We start from the raw sequence: 21,826 nt of genomic DNA, 5'->3' as shown, positions 1-21,826 counted from the left end.
GTGGCTCTTGGGGATGCTGCTATTTGAAAATCCCCTGAAAAGCCACATTTGAAAGGACAGAAACATTAGAAGTAAAGTGGAAAGAGTTATCTTCACAAGGAGAATTGAAATGACTAAAAAAAGACAATCACCTATTTCCACTTGCAGGTTTGCCTGTAGGTTTGTGTCTTACAGGTTAGGGTTTTCTTTCAGTGGTTCACCAATAGGAACATGCCCACATGGAGTGTTAGGCTGATGAAGGTTGATATGGCAACCTTGTGTTTTTACTTACTGACCATTATGCAAATGAGTAAATATCAATGTGTAAGGCAGCAAAAACTGTAAAAAGCCTACAAGTAGTGAGGGGGAAATGGGGACGTGTTCCAATTCTTTTTCCTAATGTACAACTGTGGAAATAACTTCTCATGAATAAAAAAAACACTATTTTTCCTTAAGAGCTGCTGTGAGGTCTCCCTGGGCAAAATTACACCTTCCATTCAGCTCAGTTGGAGCTGCCCGTAGGAAATTACTGACTGATTGCACTGGGCAGCTATCCCAAGTGTAAATGTGTACCTGTGTGGGTGGAGAGCAAGGCATTGTTTACAAGGAGAGTCAACATCGCTCAAGATAAAAATTCAGGTTTCTTTTGGGTATGGCTTTTGGGAGGCTGCTAGAATGAAGGGCAGGACAATTGATGCAATGAGATCCCATGTAATGTTTTATACACTATGTTACCAAGCAACTGATCAGATCTGGCATGAATTGGATGCCGGCGTAGAACAGACATTACATGTGGTGAAGATAGAAATACACAAAGGGTGTCATCATTGATATTGAGTAAATTTAGATTTTTGTATTTAAATGGGCTAAAAAAAAACACCCAAAACCCCATAGAGACTGTGTCTGTCCCCCGACCACCTAAATTGTTTAAAGAAATAAAAACAAGAGGAGTTCAACATAAAAATCTAATAAAAATTAAAACTAACTCCTCAGTAGCACAAAATAAGAGAATGAAATGTGGGCTGTTCAATATCAGGTCTCTGTCCTCTAAAGCTGTTTTAGTGAATGAATTAATATCAGATTATGATATTGATTTACTTTGTCTTACTGAGACCTGGTTGTCCCACGAGGAGTATGTTAGCCTAAATGAATCCACCCCCCCGAGTCATATTAATACTCACATTCCTCGAGGCACCGGCCGAGGAGGTGGAGTAGCAGCCATATATGATTCGAGCGTTTTAATGGACCCTAAACCTAAACTAAATTATAATTCATTTGAAAGCCTTGTTCTTAGTCTTTCTCACCCAAACTGGAAAACACTGCAGCCAGTTCTATTTGTTATAGTGTACCGCGCTCCTGGACCGTACTCTGATTTTATATCTGAATTCTCAGAGTTTTTATCAAGTTTAGTCCTTAAATCAGATAAAGTAATTATTGTAGGTTATTTTAATATTCATGTGGATGTTAACAGCCTTAGTAACGCATTTATATCATTAATAGACTCAATTGGCTTCTGTCAGAGTGTAAATAAACCAACTCATTGTTTTAATCACACTCTTGACCTTGTTTTATAATATGGCATTGATATTGAACATTTAATAGTCTTCCCACATAATCCTTTCCTATCTGACCATTATTTAATAACTTTTGAATTCATACTATTAGATTATAAGCCATTAGGCAAAACCTCCTACAGCAGATGTCTATCTGACAGTGCTGTAGCTAAATTTAAGGAGGAGATTCCTTCAGTGTTTAATTCAATGCCATGTCTGAATTTAACAGTCCTATAACGACTTTAGTCCCTCTGAAATTGATAATCTTGTCGATAGTGCTACAGGCTCACTACGATCAACATTAGACTCTATCGCTCCTATAAAAAGGAAATTATTAAAACATAGGAGACTAGCACCTTGGTATAACCACCAAACCCGCCAGTTAAAACAAATAGCTAGGAAATCTGAAAGGAAATGGCGCTCTTCCAAATTATCAGAATATCGCTCAATTTGGCATGATAATCTTAAAACCTATAGAAAGGCCCTCCGTAATGCCAGAGGAGCCTATTACTCAGCACTAATAGAAGAAAATAAGAATAACCCTAGGTTCCTCTTCAGCACTGAGAGTCACAGCTCTATTGAGCCACATATCCCCATAAACTTAAGTAGCAATGACTTCATGAGCTTCTTCTATAATAAAATTATTACTATTAGAGAGAAAATTAATCACCAACTGCCATCAACAGTTATCAGTGGCTCTCCAAGTTCAGGGACTTCTGCCAATGTAAACTTAGATATATATTTAGACTGTTTTTCTGCTATCGATCTTCATCAGTTAACTTCAATCATTTCTTCATCGAAGCCATCAACCTGTCTATTAGACCCGATCCCAACTAGGCTGCTTAAAGAAGTTGTTCCCCCTAATTGGCACTTCTTTACTGGATATGATTAATCTTTCTTTATTATCAGGATATGTACCACAGTCCTTTAAAGTAGCTGTAATTAAACCCCTTCTTAAAAAGTCCACTCTTGACCCAGGGGTTTTCGCCAACTATAGACCGATTTCTAACCTCCCCTTCCTCTCTAAGATTCTGGAGAAAGTAGTCGCCAAAGAGTTGTGTGACTTTTTACATAACAATAGTTTATTTGAGGATTTTCAGTCAGGATTAAGAGTTCATCACAGCACAGAGACAGCTCTGGTTAAAGTTAATAATGACCTTCTGATTGCTTCTGACAATGGACTTGTCTCTGTACTTGTATTATTAGATCTTAGTGCTGCATTTGACACCATTGACCATAATATTCTTTTACAGAGACTTGAGCATCAAATTGGCATTAAAGGAACCGCACTAAGCTGGTTTAAGTCATATTTATCAGATCGCTCGTAGGTTTGTACATGTTAAAGATGAATCTTCAATAAATACTACAGTTAGTCATGGAGTTCCACAAGGTTCTGTACTTGGACCAATACTATTTACTTTATATATGCTCCCTTTAGGCAACATTATTAGGAATCACTCCATTAACTTTCACTGTTATGCAGATGATACGCAGTTATATCTATCAATCAAGCCCGATGAAATTAATCAATTATCTAAATTACAAACATGTCTTAAGGACATAAAATCCTGGATGACCTGCAATTTTCTGATGTTAAAAAACAAAAAAAAACGAAATTCTTGTTCTTGGCCCCAAAAACCTCAGAGACTCACTGTCTAAAGATATAGTTACTCTAGATGGCATTAACTTGGCCTCTAGCACCACTGTCAGGAATCTTGGAGTTATCTTTGATCAGGATTTGTCATTTCACTCACAGACCTCTAGGACTGCCTTTTTTCATTTACGTAATATTACAAAAATTAGACACATACTTACTATCACAGACAGATGCAGAAAAACTAATCCATGTATTTGTTACTTCAAGGCTGGATTACTGCAACTCTTTATTATCAGTTTGCCCCAATAAGTCCATTAAAACACTCCAATTAATTCAGAACGCTGCAGCACGAGTACTGACAGGGACTAGGAAAAAGAGATCACATCTCTCCTGTACTAGCTTCTCTGCATTGGCTCCCTGTAAAATGTAGAATAGAATTTAAAATCCTCCTCCTCACCTATAAAGCTCTTCATGGTCAGGCCCCTTCATATCTTAAAGAGCTCATAGTACCCTATTACCCCACTAGAACATTACGTTCTCTGAATGCTGGGCTACTTGTGGTGCCTATAGTCTCTAAAAGTAGAACAGGAGCCAGAGCCTTCAGTTACCAAGCTCCTCTCCTGTGGAACCAGCTTCCAGTTGTGGTTCGGGAGGCAGACACCCTCACCACATTCAAGAGTAGGCTTAAGACATTCCTCTTTGATAAAGCTTATAGTTAGGGCTGGATCAGGTGAGTCCTGAACCATCCCTTAGTTATGCTGCTATAGGCCTAGACTATCAGGGGATTTCCCATGGTGCACTGAGCTCCTCCCTTCCTCTCTCTTTCTGCACTCATTCATGTTCCATTAATGCATGTTACTAACTTCACTTCTTCCCCAGAGTTCTTGTGCTTTCTCGTCTCGCAGGTTCTTGTGGATCCTGGTGGAGCCTCCTGCCATGGTCCTGCTAGATTGCCATTGCCAATACTGTTGTTGCTGTGCACCTGTCTGTTGTCTGTCTTCTGTCTGTCTCTCTCTCTCTCTCTCTCTCTCTGGTCTCTCTCTCTCTCTCTCTCTCACCCCAACTGGTCGAGACAGACGACCACCCACCTAGAGCCGAAGGATCTGTCCTAGGTTTCTGCCTTTTAACAGGCAGTTTTTCCTTGCCCTTGTCGCCAAGTGCTTGCTCATGGTGGTACTGTTGGGTCTGCTGGTAATTAATGTTTTAAAGAGTTCGGTCTAGACCTGCTCTATTTGAAAAGTGTGCTGAGATAACTTCTATTATGAATTGACGCTATACAAATCAAATTTGAATTGAAATTGAATTAAACCACTGCTATTGGGGGGATCTAGGGGACTGTTTCCATACAGTAGGTGGACTTTTATAAACCGACAGAAAATTGTTAAAATACAAATACAAAATAGAATACAGTGGATAGTCAAAGTGTGCAAAAAAATTGCAGCCACAACCCTGAATTACATCCCACACCTACACAAGGTGAGGTCTCTGAAGAAGGCCCAGTCAATCCTGGCTGATCCTAGCCACCCACTGTTTAAAGAGTTTAAGTTGCTTCCGTCTGGCTGCAGATTCACTCTGCCATGATGTAGGACAAATAGACTGAAACATTCATTTGTTCCTGTGGCAATTGGCCTTTTAAACAATTTTATGTGATATTTGCATTGTATTTATGGAGCACTTTACTTATTTACTGTCTCAGTGGGTATTGTGTGCTGTTTGCTGTCTGGTGATGTTGATTATGGCTCAAGACAACCTTGAACCTTGGATGCTGCACATAGGTTTCGCAAGTTACAATGGGCCTAAATCTTCGTTGCAAAGAATATTGGTTTTAAAAATGTATTTTATAAATAATATATTGGAAACCTTTTTGACTTTAACTGTAGTTATTATAAAAATGTAAGAATTAAAATAATCAGAACTCTAACAAGCATCTGTGATTAATCAGTCAGGCCCAGTTTGCATTTGAATGGGTAAATCCTTGTTTCTAAAGGAGCATTACTAGTTCATTTCTGCTGGGACTATATTATTATAGACAGCAGAAACCAAAATACAGTGGCCATGATGATAAGCCCACAGGAACAGACTGATTTTACATGTTCATACAGTCTGTCATTCAGTTCACGTCTATATGAAATTGTGAAATGCATTGAGAAATAAAAAGGGGATCTTTATCTCTGTCAGTTACTATGAGGCCACAAATAGAAACAGAAATACATTGTGTTCAAAGGTACAGGTTTCTCCTGTACGGCTAGCGTACCAGGTGTGTGTATATGAGACTAGGGTGTCGGATTAAGTTGAGGTCAAATCGTATACTATATGCTGGTAATGGTTCAACTGGATCTACCCTCTCTATGTCGGACTACTGGCACCGCCAGCTGACATTTAAAACGCTCAGACTTGACACAAAGCTTATTTCATTCAAGTAGATTACGGATGTGACGTCGTCAGCCTGGTGAGGTACGTCTGCAATAAGTGTACGCTTGTATGTATCCACCAAGAACCGCCGACTGGCACTGTCACAGAGAGGGTTGAGCCATACCTTTAATTTGTACTCGTATGTTCTTGTGGCGTTATGTACTTTGCCTTTAGTGTCACACATTAAATTAATATTACTTTAAAACTGCTTAGTCATAGTTTTACCGACTAAGCCCCGTCCACGGTGCTCCCACTGACGACTTGAACACGCGCTTCTAGTGAGTCGTGCGATAACCAGCATGCATCGCGCGAACATTTTTTTTTCCGAGTGGGTGGGACTTCTTGAGAGGCGTTGCCGCACGCAGACTACTCCAGGATTATATACACCCCCCACCCACCCCTCGTTTGTCACACATTTTCATAGATTGCGCATTTAGCCACCGCGTACAGCACAGTAACCGCACAGAGTTTCAAGATACTCCAAGAAACAAAGGTTTAAAAATGGCCAACTACATTCACGTACCCGACGAGGCTCCAGCTGTGCCCAAAATAGATGTGACAGTTGACGAGAGCGACTACAGATCCGGTGCACTGAAGCTGATAAAGGAGCTGAGACCGAGCTGGAAGCCATCTGAGGTCAAAGTGAAGGTGCCGTTCATTTCATTTTTAAACATATTAGTGTTAGTCTGCTCGGTGTGACATGTCGCCACGTTGCTTGTGTAACCTTTTCTTTGGTGTTAAAGTTGTCTACAGCTGCGACGGGTTTTGCGTGCGAGCTAGCATGGTGTGCCTCACACGAGAAGCTCCGGTTAGCTAATAGAAACGTTAATTTATTCAAAGCGGAAAAAAAATGACACACGAAACCGGCTATTATAACGACACCACGGGCCGCTGGACAGCCGAGACGTGCGTTAATGCCGCTGTAAAATAGCTGTTGACCGTCACAGACAGATGGTAGATAATTTGCTCGCTATATTACAGCTCTGGAGATACTGCAGTATTTTTTTTCCTCCTTAGGGTTAATGTTTTGCCTTTGCAAATAGCATCTGCGTCAGCTCGGGTCACGATAAAAAAGTGGGAGTTTCTCGCCGCTTTTGGCCCAGCTTGCTATAACCTGCTCGTCTGCCTCACTTCAACGACGATACGCTAAAATTCAATTAACTAACGTTACGTTAATGACTTCTGGTGAATGTTGTGGGCTTACAGTGGGACGCAATGAATGGTCAAAGCAGGAGTTTTAGCCTGGAGGTGGTTGTACGGATAGAGGAGAGGTGTCTCTGAGCTCAAAATGGTCATCATTGACTGAGCTTCTGGAGTTTACTGGTTGGTGGGCGTGATAGGCAACTCTGTTAAGTAATAGGCTGTAGGTAAGTAGCAATCTCTAGCCTATTTAAGTAAACTTAAAGAAACACAGATGACTAATAGAGCATGGCTATAGACCATTTAATGTTTTTACTTTCTGTATAAGTGACTCAAACAGGACTAGTTTCGTAATGTAAAGGAAACACTACCTCCTAACGTTACATGTAGTTATCCTGGAGAGGAATGGTGTGTGCGTTCAACAGTACAGCCTAGGCAGATACCCAGAAAGTGGCTTATTTTCCTTTCCAGCAACAGACTGGGGGTGTGGCTCCCTTTGGTAAACACAGCGAGGGTGTGAGCTGGTCACATGCTGCGCCAACCCTTGCCTATATTCATCAATGGGAGAAAAGCGGAAACTCAGCAAATGCCTATCATTGCTTCCTCCATGAAAAATAAAATTCCTGACAGTCTCGTCGTTCTCCGTCAATCCCTTATAGAGTGAACAATTAGGGCTGGTATGTTGGCACCACCCCCCTCTACCCAGAAATGCTCCCAGCTTCACAGTGGAGGCAGTTCAGCTTGAATTAAACCAGACAGGCCCTTATTTTTCATAGCTGTATTCTTTCCTCTCCCCTCACCAGACTCTTCTCAGAACTTATGTAATACTCAAAACAATGTAGTTTTCCAGGCGTGGCACTTAAATAGCATAATGTGGAGGATGGTGTGACTTAAGGCATCAAGCTAGATTGTTCAAGCAGAAGATGATTTATGATTTTCTCCCCCGATTCACCTGTTCTTCACTCTTTCCTCTGTTTGTCTCTGCAGTTTTTCACAGACGGAATAACCAATAAGCTTCTGGGCTGCTATGTGGGTCCAGTCATGCAGGATGTGGTTCTGGTCCGTATTTATGGCAACAAAACTGAACTGTTGGTTGACCGGGAGAACGAGGTGAAAAGTTTCAGGGTACTACATGCAAACCGCTGTGCCCCACACCTATACTGTACCTTCAATAATGGCCTGTGCTATGAATTTCTGCAAGGAACTGCCCTGGAGCCAGAGCACATTCGCAGCCAACCTGTTTTCAGGTAAAGAAAATGTTGTTATGCAACAAAGACTCTTTAAGGGTGTTGATTTTGAGTTAGCTTTGTCAACTGTCAGCATACCACCCCGAGGCCAGTCTCTTGAATGCTTGACGGACACACACACCCACACACACACAAAAACACTAAATTTAAATGCATTTTACTGCATTTGAAGTGCAAATTGAGCGACAAGACTTGAAGTGCCGGTTCTGTTATTTTCTCCTTTTCCCGTTCTTCCCCTCTTTTTATTCTCTCTCTTTCTTTCCTTGTGCCTCGTGCACAGTTGTCTGATCCAATCCAGCCTTAATAAACACAATATACACCTGTAGAAATTCTGAAAATTCATTAAAATTCAGTCTCACACCTTAAAGGTTTCACCAAAGTGTTGTGGAAATTGTAATGTCCACTGATTTTATCCAAATATAAAACAACTTTATAAATCTAACCAAAATAACGTTCAACTCTGTAGTTTCAGCAAAATAATTTAAATTGAACATGTAGAAAGTCTGAATGCTAAAATGCTAAAACTTATTTGATAGATTGACGACAGGGTAGATAAAGTGAAGTAAATTATCTTAACATTTTTACATTTGTTCTATAATCGACAATAAAGGAACAATGAAAGGTAGATTAATACATTGTTATTAGGTCTAAGTGGATTGTAATAATATATTTTAAAATAGATTTGATTCTGTAACCTGAGTCATGACTCATGTCACAAGAATATGTGCCTTTTATTTTCTGAACACCTTTTGTTGTGATAGTGAAATTGCTAGACTGGAGCCCAGTCGCATATTGCTGCTTGCTGCTCTAATTCCAATCCTCCCATTTTCTGTCTCTTCTACCTTGCAGGCTCATTGCCAGGCAGCTGGCCAAGTACCACGCTATCCATGCCCACAATGGCTGGGTGCCACAGTCTGATCTGTGGCTGAAGATGGGCAAGTACTTTGCTCTCATCCCCAAGTACTTAAAGGACCCAGAGAAGAACAACAGGTGAGGCCATATAGAAGATTATAATAACTGAAATCTGCCAGGCCCTCAGGTGTTGATAGACTGACTTTCATCTGTTGCTCTTTAAATGTTTCGATTCATTGATGAAGGAATGAAAGCTTAGTTCGGTTTCATTCTCACAGCCCTGGCTGCTTTAGAACAATGTGTACAGATCATGACTAACCTACAGGTTATCAGCAGGTTATAATAGCCTATATTTAGACCAATAAAGATTGCGTAACACTACTTAGAGTTAAATTCACCACTGTTTTTTATTAATTAGTCTGAATAACGAGTTTAAAATTAAACACGAACAAACCTTTTAAAACAAGTATATAGATTAAAAATATAAACTGGGAGTATAAAGTAACTTGAGGGACAATATAAGCTTAATATAGTCATATTTTATTACTAAATGTGTTCTGAATTTAAATGGACATGAAGTACAAACAAAAAGGAATGTGTATCATAAATATGTAATCTTTAGACCTTTTAAAAAGGCTGAAAAGTAAAAAAAGGGATTTTATTATTTATTCAGGGAACACATGGCTTTGCTTCCTGTATATGTCTGTTTTCAGTTATCTCCACGTGGAACTCTGACCTCCTACCTCTCTTATCAATGAGTCACCCAGGTGCAATGGCACAACACAAGACTATTTATTATCAGCTGTACAAGTCTGTGGAATTCCATTCGTAACCTCAGCAGATGTGACTTCACTTTACAGCCATTACATTCCTAAGAGATAATGGGAACAGAGTCAATGATAACTCTAAAACCATAAAACATAAATGAGCAGCATCCTGGAAATGTATATGAAAAAAGTGAATTCATCCTCAAACGAAATAACAAAACCACTATCATTAACATAGTTTGTCACAGATTGTTAGTTTGTAACAATCTATAAGTAAGTAATCTAAAAGTATTGTATTACTCAACTATTATATCGTCATCTAAATATGAAGATTACTTAAGTTTCCATCCATTCAGTTTGTGTCGGTACCAACACAGAAGAATACAGGTTCGCTACATCACAGGCAAATTGAGTTGTGATTATCCTTGATCTCCAGCCAACACGCTGTGGGCACTTTGGCACCATTAAGACTACCTCCATACAAGTTGGCACCCAAAATAAATCTAAAACAAACATTGACTTTCGTGGCTGTTGATTTCCATGGAGGCCACCCAAATATTGTGACTGTGAGAGGAACGCTGATAAAGTCTTCCGAAAGACTGCAACACCTGCAGTATCTCAGGGGTTCATGTATGGAAGGAAAAAACATCTAAAAAGTGGAGCACTTAAATCACAGGTTTTAAACTTTTTTTTATCAGACAGCAGTATTAAGCTATCTAGGCTCACTTGTTGAGTGTATGGGATCAAATAACACAATCATGATCCCATAGACATCCAGGAATTGAGTAAAGTAAGTGGGGCCCCACAGTCTCAGAATTTTTAAACCCCTCTTTAGTTGGATTTGACATGTTACCATTTTGTAAAACACAGCTGTTGTAATGCTGTCTTGCTAGGCATTGTTAAGAAGAGTGTTGTACATATTTTTGCAATTAAATTGACTCAATATATACCCAGATCATGTGGTTTCTTTGGATTCATTGTTGTTGAGACTCAACAATTATGAATGAATCACTTTTTCCTGCATTTTTTCCACATAAATTGTTCTGCACAAAGCCTGTCTGTAAAATTAGAATATGTTATTTGTTTCCCTCTCTTCCCTTCTCATGCTTCTTATTTTCTGTTTCTATTTCACATCTATTTCTATTTCCATTCTATTTACTTTAATAGAATTGAATCTTTACCCCACATGCTGACTTTACCTCCTCATGTCCTTCTATTAATACTCTTGATCCTCCTACCTCCTTTCGATATGCAATATTCACCCTCTTTGACCATCTGCCCCCTCCAGGTTGCGTATGGAGGTGCCCAGCCCACTGTGCCTCCGAGAAGAGCTGGTGTGGCTCCAGCAGAGCTTGTCGGTGCTTGGCTCCCCCGTAGTTCTCTGCCACAACGACCTGCTCTGCAAAAACATAATTTATAACCAGAAGGCAGGTGAGTATAAACGACAGAAGTGTAGTCATAGACATTACAGTGTGACTGAACTGTGTTGTAGTGTGAACTGCATTGGTCCCTGCGCTCAGGTAGGATTTCATTAACTGCACTTCCTCAACGCTAGTCACATGCCTCACTCATTGTCAGTGTTTGCATTGGGCTGCAGGCGTAGAATTAGAACGGTCAGAAAAGACGGTCCTGTTATTTGGATGCTGTTTTGCTCTACATGGAATCCTCATTTGAAATGGGGCAAACACAACACAAAACAAAGTGCTGTGTTGACTGGTAGAGATTGGAAAGTTATGTGGATTTGCCTCCAATAAATTTGGCAATTACGAATTAAAGCTACTCATCTGTCACAGATTTTATTTTTCTGAATTTCAATTTTCCATTCCTTCTTAATCCAGGGAGGCCTCTGTAATAAGGATCATAGGCCTTGTTAAGAAGTACAAAGTGAAGCCATTTCTTATTTGGATTTCATTCTGTTTCCTAGATTTTGTCTGATCTGTCGTTCTAATTCTGTGATGAAAACTTAGAACGTAAACCACTGTTATCAGCTTGAACAAACAATGCCATTACATCATACCGCATACAAGTCTCAGTTTTATTGGCAGCACACGTCTTTGGTGCTTTAGCAATTGTGCTGTTTTTTTGATGGTATAAATGTCAAGCAACCTGTCCTCGAGCAAACTTATTAGCTTACTTTTGCTCTGAGCGACTTTAATGATACCGGTCAATGAGACTGTACCAGTCAGTGAAACTGTTCTAGTCAATATCTTTGTAGCAGAGGAATGGCGGGGTAAACTGGTCAGACGGAATGGGGGGGGGATGTATGCGGGAGGTGGGGTGGGGGTGTTTAAGAGCTGTCAGCCCCCTCGTCGGTTTGCGACGAGGGGCGGGGCCCTTCTCACAGCTCCTTGTGTCTAGCCTTTCTCCCCTAGGAATGACAGCCGAGGCTGTGGCTGCCCTGCGCCGCCCTGCCTTGGGCAGGCAATGGAGAGAGACAAACCTCACCGGCTCTGAGGGCCCTCGAGTAGTCTGCCCACTGCTCAGGCTAAACGGGATGAGTTCATGGCAGCAGTAGGAGCCACGTACCTACCTATTACCCTCCAGTGCTACTCGCCCACCAGCTGTCCCTCTGACAGTAGCCAGGCTACTTACAATGCTGGTTATTACACAAATGTTTTTATGGTTTGCACTTGCTGTAAGCTGTAAAGCTCCTTTCCGTCACTGCTCCTTATTCCGCAATTTCCATTTCATAGCATCAATATTGATCACTGGTCAGTGAAAGGATATGTCTCATGATATTCTGTATTGTTTTTATTGTCAATAAACCTCATAAGAAATATCAAAACCAACATGGAATTGATCCAAAAAGTATTGCCTGGGTAGTCAAAACCCCACATAGAGCTTATTCCTCTGTACCATAGATCTCCATCGTTGTCCATGACTATTAACAGACATCTTCAGCTACATTATGATGAACACACAGTGTAGTTTATTTTGAGTCAGTACCACGTACACTGTCCTGCTGCAATAAATACTCATTACTGCACCAAATGTGTATTACTCCGCAGTAAATTCAGTGTTTGAGCTACATTTGCCGAAATCTACAGTGCCTAGCTGTAGGGAACTACTGAGCCCCTTTAAAGAAAAATGAAAGTGGACATTAGTTCCTTTTTCTTTTTTTGTTTAGAGATCTTTCTTCAGAAGGAATGAAGGGGCTTGTGGCTGAGAGCCACAGAGAGGCTGGGGAAGTAGGAAAGTACTGAAAGACAGACTAAGACATTGGTTGGACTTTTTTGGGGGGGTTTTTTGACATTAACACAAATAAAGAATATCAGATGTATCTTTTTTTAAAGCTGAAACATGCTTCTGCAACAAAGCAGGGGAAGCGCCTTTGCCACATAGAAAAACAGTTTCTGTTTAACCATCAGAGGACTGGATGTGCACACATTTGAATCCGCGCATCAAAGTGCTGATTCGTTTTTCACTGGAACTGGGCCAACAACCAGCGTTAACTCTGTACATTCCATTGTGACAAGTGCCATTAAGTGCAGTTAAGATGATGTATAGTATAGATCTCTAATATAGACATGTTAAAATCTGTGCAGGACATCTTTGCAGACTTGTAGAATCATGTTTCAGGCTTCAAAATGTATGGCTAAGGTTATCAGTGCTTCTGTTTGGAAGTATTGTTGATAAAAAGCCAGAATAGAAAGGAATTTTACCTTATGCCAGTACTTTTTAGTGTAATCACAGATTTCTTAGCAATGCAAACACAACAAGACCACACCTACAAATGACAACCACAGTGGAATGGACACCACAATAGTCCAGGGACTTCAGTTTCAAGCCATAATTACTACATTCTGACCGCACCCACTGAAGCTGTTTAATCCGTTGTTAGAGTAAACTCAATTCCTATCTTAACGTGCCTTAGAAAACAGAGTAGGCATGAGACCGAACAGCTACCGCACTGCTTCCTGTCACTTCTGCACTGCTGTTGTTGTTAAAACCACTTGTCTGCCAAACGTGACAGCTCAGGCCCCACCACTTCCTGTATTGATAAAACCATAAACAGTTTTCCAAAGACGCTGTTAAAAGTTTAAAGTATACTCTCAACAAGCGCTGTATTACTTCTCTTCACTCTTTTTGTCTCTCTTTACTTTGTCTCTCAGCCTCCAATACAGGCTGCTTTAGTTTCCCTGCCCCTCTCACTTTGCTCAGATGTTCGCAAAAAAAAGAAAAAAATATCTGCACGCACTTTACCCAGTCCTGAGGGCCACCAAATCTGCAGCTCAGCAGCCAACAGGAAGCCTCTCAAAGATTCTGTCATTTTCAGAAGCGGCAGAGGTGTCCCACTATTGGGTTCACAGTGGACCAATGGGAAGGGAGCATTGGAGGGGAGTGTTGTGAGAAGGGGAAGTGGGGTTGCATGTGTGGGGCGGGAGGGGGAGGGGGAGAAAAGGAATGGGAATTTAGCAGCAGGGCCTGATGTTTCGACACTGCGTGGGAGTAAGAATGGATAAAAAGACAAAATATGTCAGTGAGAGTGAGCATGTGTGAAAGATGTGTTTGCCCCAACCTTTTCATCTGCTGCACAGGGGGGGCTATAGCCACTGCCTGGAGGTGTTCAGTTGTGTCCCGCTAGGACCTACACGCCGGCTGGTAACCCACCTCAAAGTGTCTTTCTCTGTAGTCCAGCACCACCTCAAAGACTAATGTTCCACATGTTAGGGCAAAGAAACTAGCCAAGGCCAAAACAAACCAAGAGATTTAAGAGTAGAGACATTTAATGATATGTATTGTTTTTTTTTTTTTTTTTGTTTTTTTTCGAAATTCCATTTGTTTTGTTAATGTCTCTGTAATAACGGGCTTGTAAGTAAGGGTTTGTATTTTGAGATCAAGCACTTCATGACTGAATGCTCTCCCCTTTGTTCATTGTTAATGCAGACATCTCATTTTCAACAGCCCACAAACGCAGTCAGACAGCAACACATTCTTTGACCCTTCCTCTCCATGCTTTAACATCGGGTTTAAAGTTACATGCAGATGATCAGCTGCAATCTTCTCCCATATTTCATTGGCAGTTAAAAAAAGCACTTTTTCAGATATAGATGTACATAAAGAGACATTTAGTTTACAGAGCCAGTAGTGTGACTGAATTCTCACAAGACTATAAAAACTTTTAGAATAGGTGTGTCTAGAAGGTTTAGTGTGTATCTAAGAGCTGTAACTCCAGTAGGCTCTTAGCAACAGCAACAAAGTTCTGAGAGAGCCTGTATCAAACAGTGTGTTGCTGTACATTTGCTTTGGCTGATCACTGTGCTTTTTTCTACCCACCTCTTTATTGCCTCTTTGTATTTTACTATCTTCCTCCCTTTGTCCCTCTGCTTTTTTTTTGCCCTTTTCTCTTTTTCCCCCCCATCCCTTCAAAACATAACTTTGACTTTTCCCTCTATTCTGTGCATGTGTCCAAAACAAACATTGTCTGAAAAGCTAGATGTACTCCTTTTTTTTACATAGATATTTGAATGTGTTCCGTGTGTTGCATCACGATTTTCCTCTCTACATAATGTATCCCAGCTGCATATTTTGTGGTCTTGTGGAATAATTCTGATAACTCAAGTTACTGATAAATGTAATCCGTTTACTGATATATCCTGTGAGATTGATGGCTCAACCGCCATGGGTTAGATTTCTTCCCTTGTATTTCTTAGGTATACCAATTTAGATGACATAAAAGCACACGTTCCGACTTTTACTTAACAAGAGCTTTTATTCTATACATATTGAATCTTAACAGCATGATTGTGTTTGTCCCAAACAGCATTATAGAGCATGTCTAGGAGGTGTTTGTCAGTTTTCTTTTTTTTTTTTTTTCCAGAGTTGAAACGTGTCTCTCTTAGTTCCCTTTATTTCATTTTCTGTGCCCTCTAAAGTCTTATTTTTCCTCAAAATGCAAGCTCTTACTCCTTGCCCCACAATCGGCTAACTATCCAGCCAGTCCAGTCAGACAGAGTTAAAGTATGAAATGAAAAGCCTTGACATTCTGAGTAATCAAAGGGAAAACACAACATAATCATTTTATATCTGCTCCCATGTCTCTGTCTAAACAACGCTGCTTCTCTTTCCAGGCAATGTAAAGTTCATTGACTACGAGTATGCTGGGTACAATTACCAAGCCTACGACATTGGGAATCATTTCAATGAGTTTGCTGGTGAGTATAACTTGTACTACCTGCTTGGTATGTATAGAAAAAATGTGTATATGAGTTGCTTAACTTGTGTGTTTATGTTTAGGCCTGAACGAGGTGGATTATAGTCACTACCCAGATCGGGCCTTTCAGCTGCAGTGGCTCCGCTCCTACCTGGAGGCCTATAAGGAGCACAAAGGCCAGGGCAATGAAGTGACTGACGAAGAGGTGGAGATTCTTCATGTCCAAGTCAACCGATTTGCCTTGGTAAGCATTTGTGTTGCACATTACATTACATTATGAACCACGTTAGTTTATAGTAGAGCACATCTGCACATCTGCTAGTCTTTATGGCCAAGTCTGTAGTATCAAAGACCTAAATGGTGACTGTTTCAGATTGACAGATAGTAGATAGTTGTCTGAATGCATTAAGGCCTATATTCCTAATATAGTTGGTTGTTTGTGCTAATCTTGTCATCAGTTATCAGTTGACACTTATGATTTGAGGAAGAAACTAAAGATGAACATTAAGATCGTAATTTAGTAGTGGCTCGTGGTCACCCACATGGGTTCTGTTTGCTTTAACGCTCCTCAATGTGCCTTTAGGGTAGTGAAGGCTGATAGGAAGCAGATGGTAAAAACAGTCGCCACTGGATCTGGTCAGAATGGTCACTGTATGGTCATGGACAAGTATTGCTCTTTGCTGTCTTAGTCATTCCTTTTCTATAACTGCTGTGCCATGGCCAACAGCAGTCAGAATTAAAGGACTGAAACTGAACACTTGTTAGAGCACAGTAAGCATCCTAGGTGCTGAAGCCTGCTCCCAGGTGTTGGGTCAGCAAACATGGATTATAGTGTGATGTGGGTTAAACAGAGTACGGAGTAATGTGGGCTATAAAAACCTGCACTACCTGCTCCGAATACGAGAGAAAGATGTTTGTGATGTGCTTGTTGATGTGGCCACCATATGGGAGGCACCCTTAATGGCAACTGGTAACTCTTGTGTGGCTCTGCGCTCTCCCCTGAGCCTTGTTTACTGTCAAGAGGAAAAGAGGGCAGTGTGGAGGATGGGCAAGTGAAGCAATTGTATTTCTGTATCAGCTATTTGGTGTTGCTGCTATAGGGCTTCTGCTGGCTATGTTGGGTAAGTAGAAGCGACATTTACTTTTAGACAGTGAGTACATGCTAATCCTTTGTGATCTCTTTCTCCTCTGTGTCTAGGCATCTCATTTCTTCTGGGGTCTCTGGGCTCTGATTCAGGCCAAGTTCTCCACCATCGACTTTGACTTCTTGGGGTATGCCCATTTTGAAATACACTATCAAACACACTTTATAATGAGCTATTTTATTTTTTTCCGTTCACCCGATTTCAGTCATTTAATCACATGTTTATGAACAAAATACAAAGCATCCAGATTGACATCATTTGTAACATCTCAGTGCACAGTGTGTTTAAACAGTCTGATATTTTTGCACTGGGATCCATCTAGTTAACATGTCGCGCACATTTTTATCACAGACTCTGCTCTTCCCTCTGTGTGTCTCTACTCTCAGATATGCAGTCCTGCGCTTCAACCAGTACTTCAAGATGAAACCAGAGGTGGCTGCGCTGAACTTACCCGAATAAAAGCCCCCACTCCCTCATCTTCTCTTCCTTCTGCTCTTCCTCCCTTCCAACCTGCTTTGCGCTTCACATGACGCCTGCAGAGCGCCCTCTTGGGGTGTGTGTAGGGAAGAGCCAGACTGAGAGTCTGTCCTGTTCAGTGCCTACAGGGTCCCCCTCTACATGTCCTTATCTCTATAGATTGAATAGACCACATACTTTGTCCATCATCTGCTGTCACACCTTTGTTAACAAGGAGGTAGCCCAAGCCATTTGTACTGTGGGCGCGTGTCAAGTAGAGACTTGAGACCTGCTATAATGTGAAGCCCACATAACTGAATTTAGTGTGGTCATTTCAATTATTCTAATATCAATTAACGTGATATCAGCGTATTGTATTTGTAAGCAGCTTTTCTCATAGCTCAGATCACTTTAAATACATTGTAGGTGGAATGTCTCCTCCTTCACAACCAATACATAGTAACCACCTACCTGACAGGTGGCTCAAACACTAATCTGATTGCCTGGAGACACCTTCCTCATATGCACATTCATGAGGAAAAACCCTCAAGCGCCAGCCCAGCTACCAACCAAATTTATAATGACATGATAGCAATACAAAGCCTTTGTTTGCTGAGGAACCAAGACAAAAACAAGTAAACAAAAAAAGAAGAAATGCAAACACGGAATCCCATGTGATGAGCCACAATAGGCAACAAAAAAAAAAAACTTGTGGTTGCCTTGTGACTCTTGTTTTCACCCGTATTTTTCCAACATCCTGTGCATGGGTGGTGCGCCAGAATAGCCATATAGTCATTGTTGCTGTGTAGTTTGGTGAGGGCTTGTGTGTTTTGGCTTTCTGGACTGAAGGTAGAAACATCGAGTTGTAGGAGAGCATCTTGTGTTTACATAGTTGAGCACTGAGCAGTCTTTGACTCGAGGGAGAGTTTCACTGTAATGTAAGTTTTTACTGTTTGTTTAGACACTTGGATTTTGTCTAAATCTTTACTGGGGACAAACTTGCATCTCACTGTAATTTGAACATTCCATGTTCATAATGGTAGACAGGAAATATGGTCGTAATTCAAATGGTAAGTCAGCAGTGTCGGTGACTTCATTGGGACATCAACTGTAAAGATGTGCTGTACAAAATGAGACCAAACCATTATATTGTCTGCTTCATGTCAGGGAAAGTATGGGAATCATCTTTGTTAAAAAACACTGCTGTTCAGTCCAACTGAACTAAGGACTGTCCATTTTATACAATTGTAGACCAGTTTTCATTCAGTTGTGTTATGATAAGTGTAATATGGCCTTGCTTACTGTCAGATTACTGAGCCATTGTTGGCATTCGTCATTTTAAGCACCCAATGTTGAAATGAAGGTCTGTAGAAAAGTGGAATTTTTGCGAAAAAGAAAGTGGAGCTGGTTGTCTCAACTTGGCTAAGTTAGACACATCTGTGTTAAGTTAAAAAACATGTAATGAAAGTCAGCTGTTAGTGGGACCTGAGGAGGAAGAGCACCATCTTCTGGAGAAAAAAAAAATGGCTGCTGTCAGTAACTTGATATTCACCTTTGACTTTCATGTTAAATGTTAATGTTTTTAAAATGAGCTTTAGAAGGCCCTTTAAAAACTAAAACAAGTCCATCTCTTGGTTACTTTAATAAGCTTACACCAAAGTGCTGACATTTGTTTTTTTGCTTGTACATAATGCACACTGTATCATTTTCCATGTAGCACAAAGAGAATTAGAATGACAATTATGACTTTTGATACTTATTTAAATGGAAATGTAAAAAGCTGAGGTCTTTGAGAGTGTGTGGATGTTTGCTGATGCAGCAACAGATGACTCTTGGGCAAATGTAGCACGTTTTAAAAAAATAAAATTAAGAGAACTTAATTTACATCTCTCTGACCAATTTAAACAAACATCACATGTAAATGTGGTGAAACAAGTTTTCTTGTTTAATCCAAAACAGTTTGCAAGTGACATGTTTGCCCAGGTGGTCTCTGTTGTAGAAAGTTTGCAAAGCTCTGTGAAGAGACCATTTTTGAGAAGACTGGATCGTGCACTCATGTTAACGCTCCAGCACATTAGTAGCTAAGCAGTAAACATTGAAGTGTTAGTCTGCCTGTGAAAGCTTATTTTGTACTCACAGTTTTGAAGTTTGAAAGGATAGACCTGTTACTTCACTTATGTCTTTAATTCTGTGTCGCGTGTACTTCAGGCTGGTGAATTAAGATGGAAGAATTAAGAAGTAGTTTGAGTCGGGCCTAATATGAATTTGAAATGTATGTACATTGGCTTAACATAAAGTTAATATATGTTAAAATCTTCCATGAAAGTATATTTGATGGTAAACGGTTTTGATTTGGTTTGAGTCGTGTTGGAGGAACAAGGATAATGATTGTCACGTTTACACATAACATGCATAAAGTAAGGCTGTTAGTCAAATTTGCTTGCCACATAATCAGAATTGTCAGAAAATTAAATTATACTGCTGAAATATTTACTATAGGCTTTAATTCCTCATCAATCTGAAACAAATGAATGGAATTTCATTTACATCATACATGGGTCATGTTAGTACTGCTAATAATCTCTACATTTTTACAAATGTGTGTTTCGTATTTAACATTGTATAAAGTCTGTCCTTACATCTCTCTGGCCACTTTAGCTTATGTTTATATGTACAGTAAACAAATGTAATAATATCTTTGCTTGTTCTCAAATGTGAATGAATGTACATAGAGGGAGTTCTTTTATTTTTTTTGTTTTCTAAAAGTTGCATTAAAGTGAATAGTTGCCTGGGGTAAAAATGGGTGAAATAAAAAAATTACATTTTCAATACTGTAAGCAAAAAAATAAAGTCTATTTACCCTTATCTGTGTCTTCTGTTCATCTTCTGTCTCTTCAGGTGTTTGTTGCTAGGTTTACCAATTCAAATTACAATTCGGGCAATAACAATTTTATTTAACATCATGGTAATTGTATCAATTACTGACCATCGTATCAATCACTTTAACTTTGTATAAGATATTTAATCATTTTCTTTGTGTGACCATGTCTTTCCCAGTTTCCATCCATTTTGAGTGAAACAGCGCCCCTCTAGGTAAACGGCTAGTAAACGTCAGTCGGTGTGGACAAAGACGGTATTGCACCCATAAGTCTACCGAAGGGAAGAAATGTGTCTCTGACAAATCTTCCGCCTCACAACGAACAACGTTCACAAAAGTTCACAACATAAAGTAAAGGACCAGTGTGTAGGATTCATTACTATATATCGGTGACATTGCAGATTGCAACTGACTAAATATAAGCCTTCCAAACATGAAGGAGAAACTATGGTGGCCGCGTTTGGTTTGTCCGTCATGGCGATTCAACATGGCGGATTCTGCGGAGGAGGACCAGTTCACTCTGTAGATAAAAACGTCTCATTCTAAGGTAACAAAAACACAATATACATTTTTGTCCAGGTGAATATACACTAATGAAAACATACATGTTAATATTATATTTTATTTCTGCCAAAAGGTCCTAACGTTACTAAATGTTAAAAACTTGTTTTCCAGAATTGCTATTGATAGATAGAATAGCAGCTACAATGTTTTGCTAGTTAGTTAATGAGCAGCAATGGAGAAAAGAGATGTGGAGTGCTGTCAACCAACAAAATAACCACCATTAACATCACCTTTCTATTATTAGGATATTAAATGACATGGACACTTTCACACACACATAAACTAAAGAAAACAAGAAATGGGCAAAAAACATGTGCCTCTATGTCTGTCTGTCTCTTGGCTCACTGGTTTCTGTCCAAGTGTTTTAATGTCTCTTCAGTATTTGACCATTTTCTGTGCAGTTGTTTTCCTGGGCACTAAAGCTGTTGAGTTGTTGCTGCTGTCTTTAAATAATTAACTTTTTGGTTGTTAGTCAACTATTGGATATATGAGTTGTGAAGTAGGACTGCTATTTGTGAAAGCTCCTTCATACTTCTTTTGTTTATTAAGCTGTGCTGTAATGAGCTTTGATCAGTAGGTCTTACTCGAATACTGCGGCATTTGAAGCATTCTTTTGTATGCCGAGCATGTAAGACTGTGTAAGTCATGTATTGAATACATGCATTGTTACCTTTTAAGTACTACTGTATATATTTGTGTATACTAAGAAAACACAAGTCATGTCGCTATGATATTGTTTCTTTGTAACGTAAAATTACACATAGTCCTACTTTATACCTTATTTAATGCACAACCTGTCTAAATTGGCTTTATTCTGACCCCTCCACTGCTTAAATGAGTACTGTGGTTTTAATGGGCCAGAAGTGCCCTGGCATGGGAATACCCCAAACAACAGTTTTAGATATGAGTGCAGTGCCAACAACAAAATGACATGTTTCACATATTGCATGGCATCAGGTTGTTGCTATGAAGCTGTTTTGTGAGATTGTGATTCTACGATCTTCCCATCAGAATCAGCTGGCCTTGGACTGAGAAAGGATGTATTTGTACTTCTGGTTGTACGTCCACAAGATGGCAGCACA

The 21,826-nt window shown here is 40.0% G+C and overlaps 1 protein-coding gene across 1 annotated transcript; it reads left to right on the top strand.

Moving 5' to 3' along the window:
* The first annotated feature begins 5,899 nt into the window (after nt 1-5,899).
* etnk1 (ethanolamine kinase 1) lies at nt 5,900-20,167 on the top strand. The gene is made up of 8 exons (XM_051391894.1): nt 5,900-6,189; nt 7,669-7,928; nt 8,778-8,918; nt 10,836-10,978; nt 15,619-15,702; nt 15,785-15,945; nt 16,900-16,973; nt 17,233-20,167. Exons 1-8 carry the CDS (start codon nt 6,043-6,045, stop codon nt 17,303-17,305), a joined length of 1,083 nt encoding a protein of 360 aa, XP_051247854.1. The 5' UTR covers nt 5,900-6,042; the 3' UTR covers nt 17,306-20,167.
* The last annotated feature ends 1,659 nt before the right edge of the window (nt 20,168-21,826 follow it).

This window comes from Dicentrarchus labrax, unplaced genomic scaffold (assembly GCF_905237075.1).
Source record: "Dicentrarchus labrax unplaced genomic scaffold, dlabrax2021, whole genome shotgun sequence".
In the NCBI taxonomy this organism is placed as follows: Eukaryota; Metazoa; Chordata; class Actinopteri; family Moronidae; genus Dicentrarchus; species Dicentrarchus labrax.
This window is presented reverse-complemented; position numbering and strand designations above follow the sequence as displayed.

Bases quoted from the DNA above. Each gene is read 5' to 3' on its own strand.
- etnk1 (XM_051391894.1), top strand. From the start codon at position 6,043: ATGGCCAACTACATTCACGTACCCGACGAGGCTCCAGCTGTGCCCAAA. The intron at 6,190-7,668 runs GTGCCGTTCATT...TTGTCTCTGCAG, and splicing joins CATCTGAGGTCAAAGTGAAG to TTTTTCACAGACGGAATAAC. The intron at 16,974-17,232 runs GTATGCCCATTT...CTCTACTCTCAG, and splicing joins ATCGACTTTGACTTCTTGGG to ATATGCAGTCCTGCGCTTCA.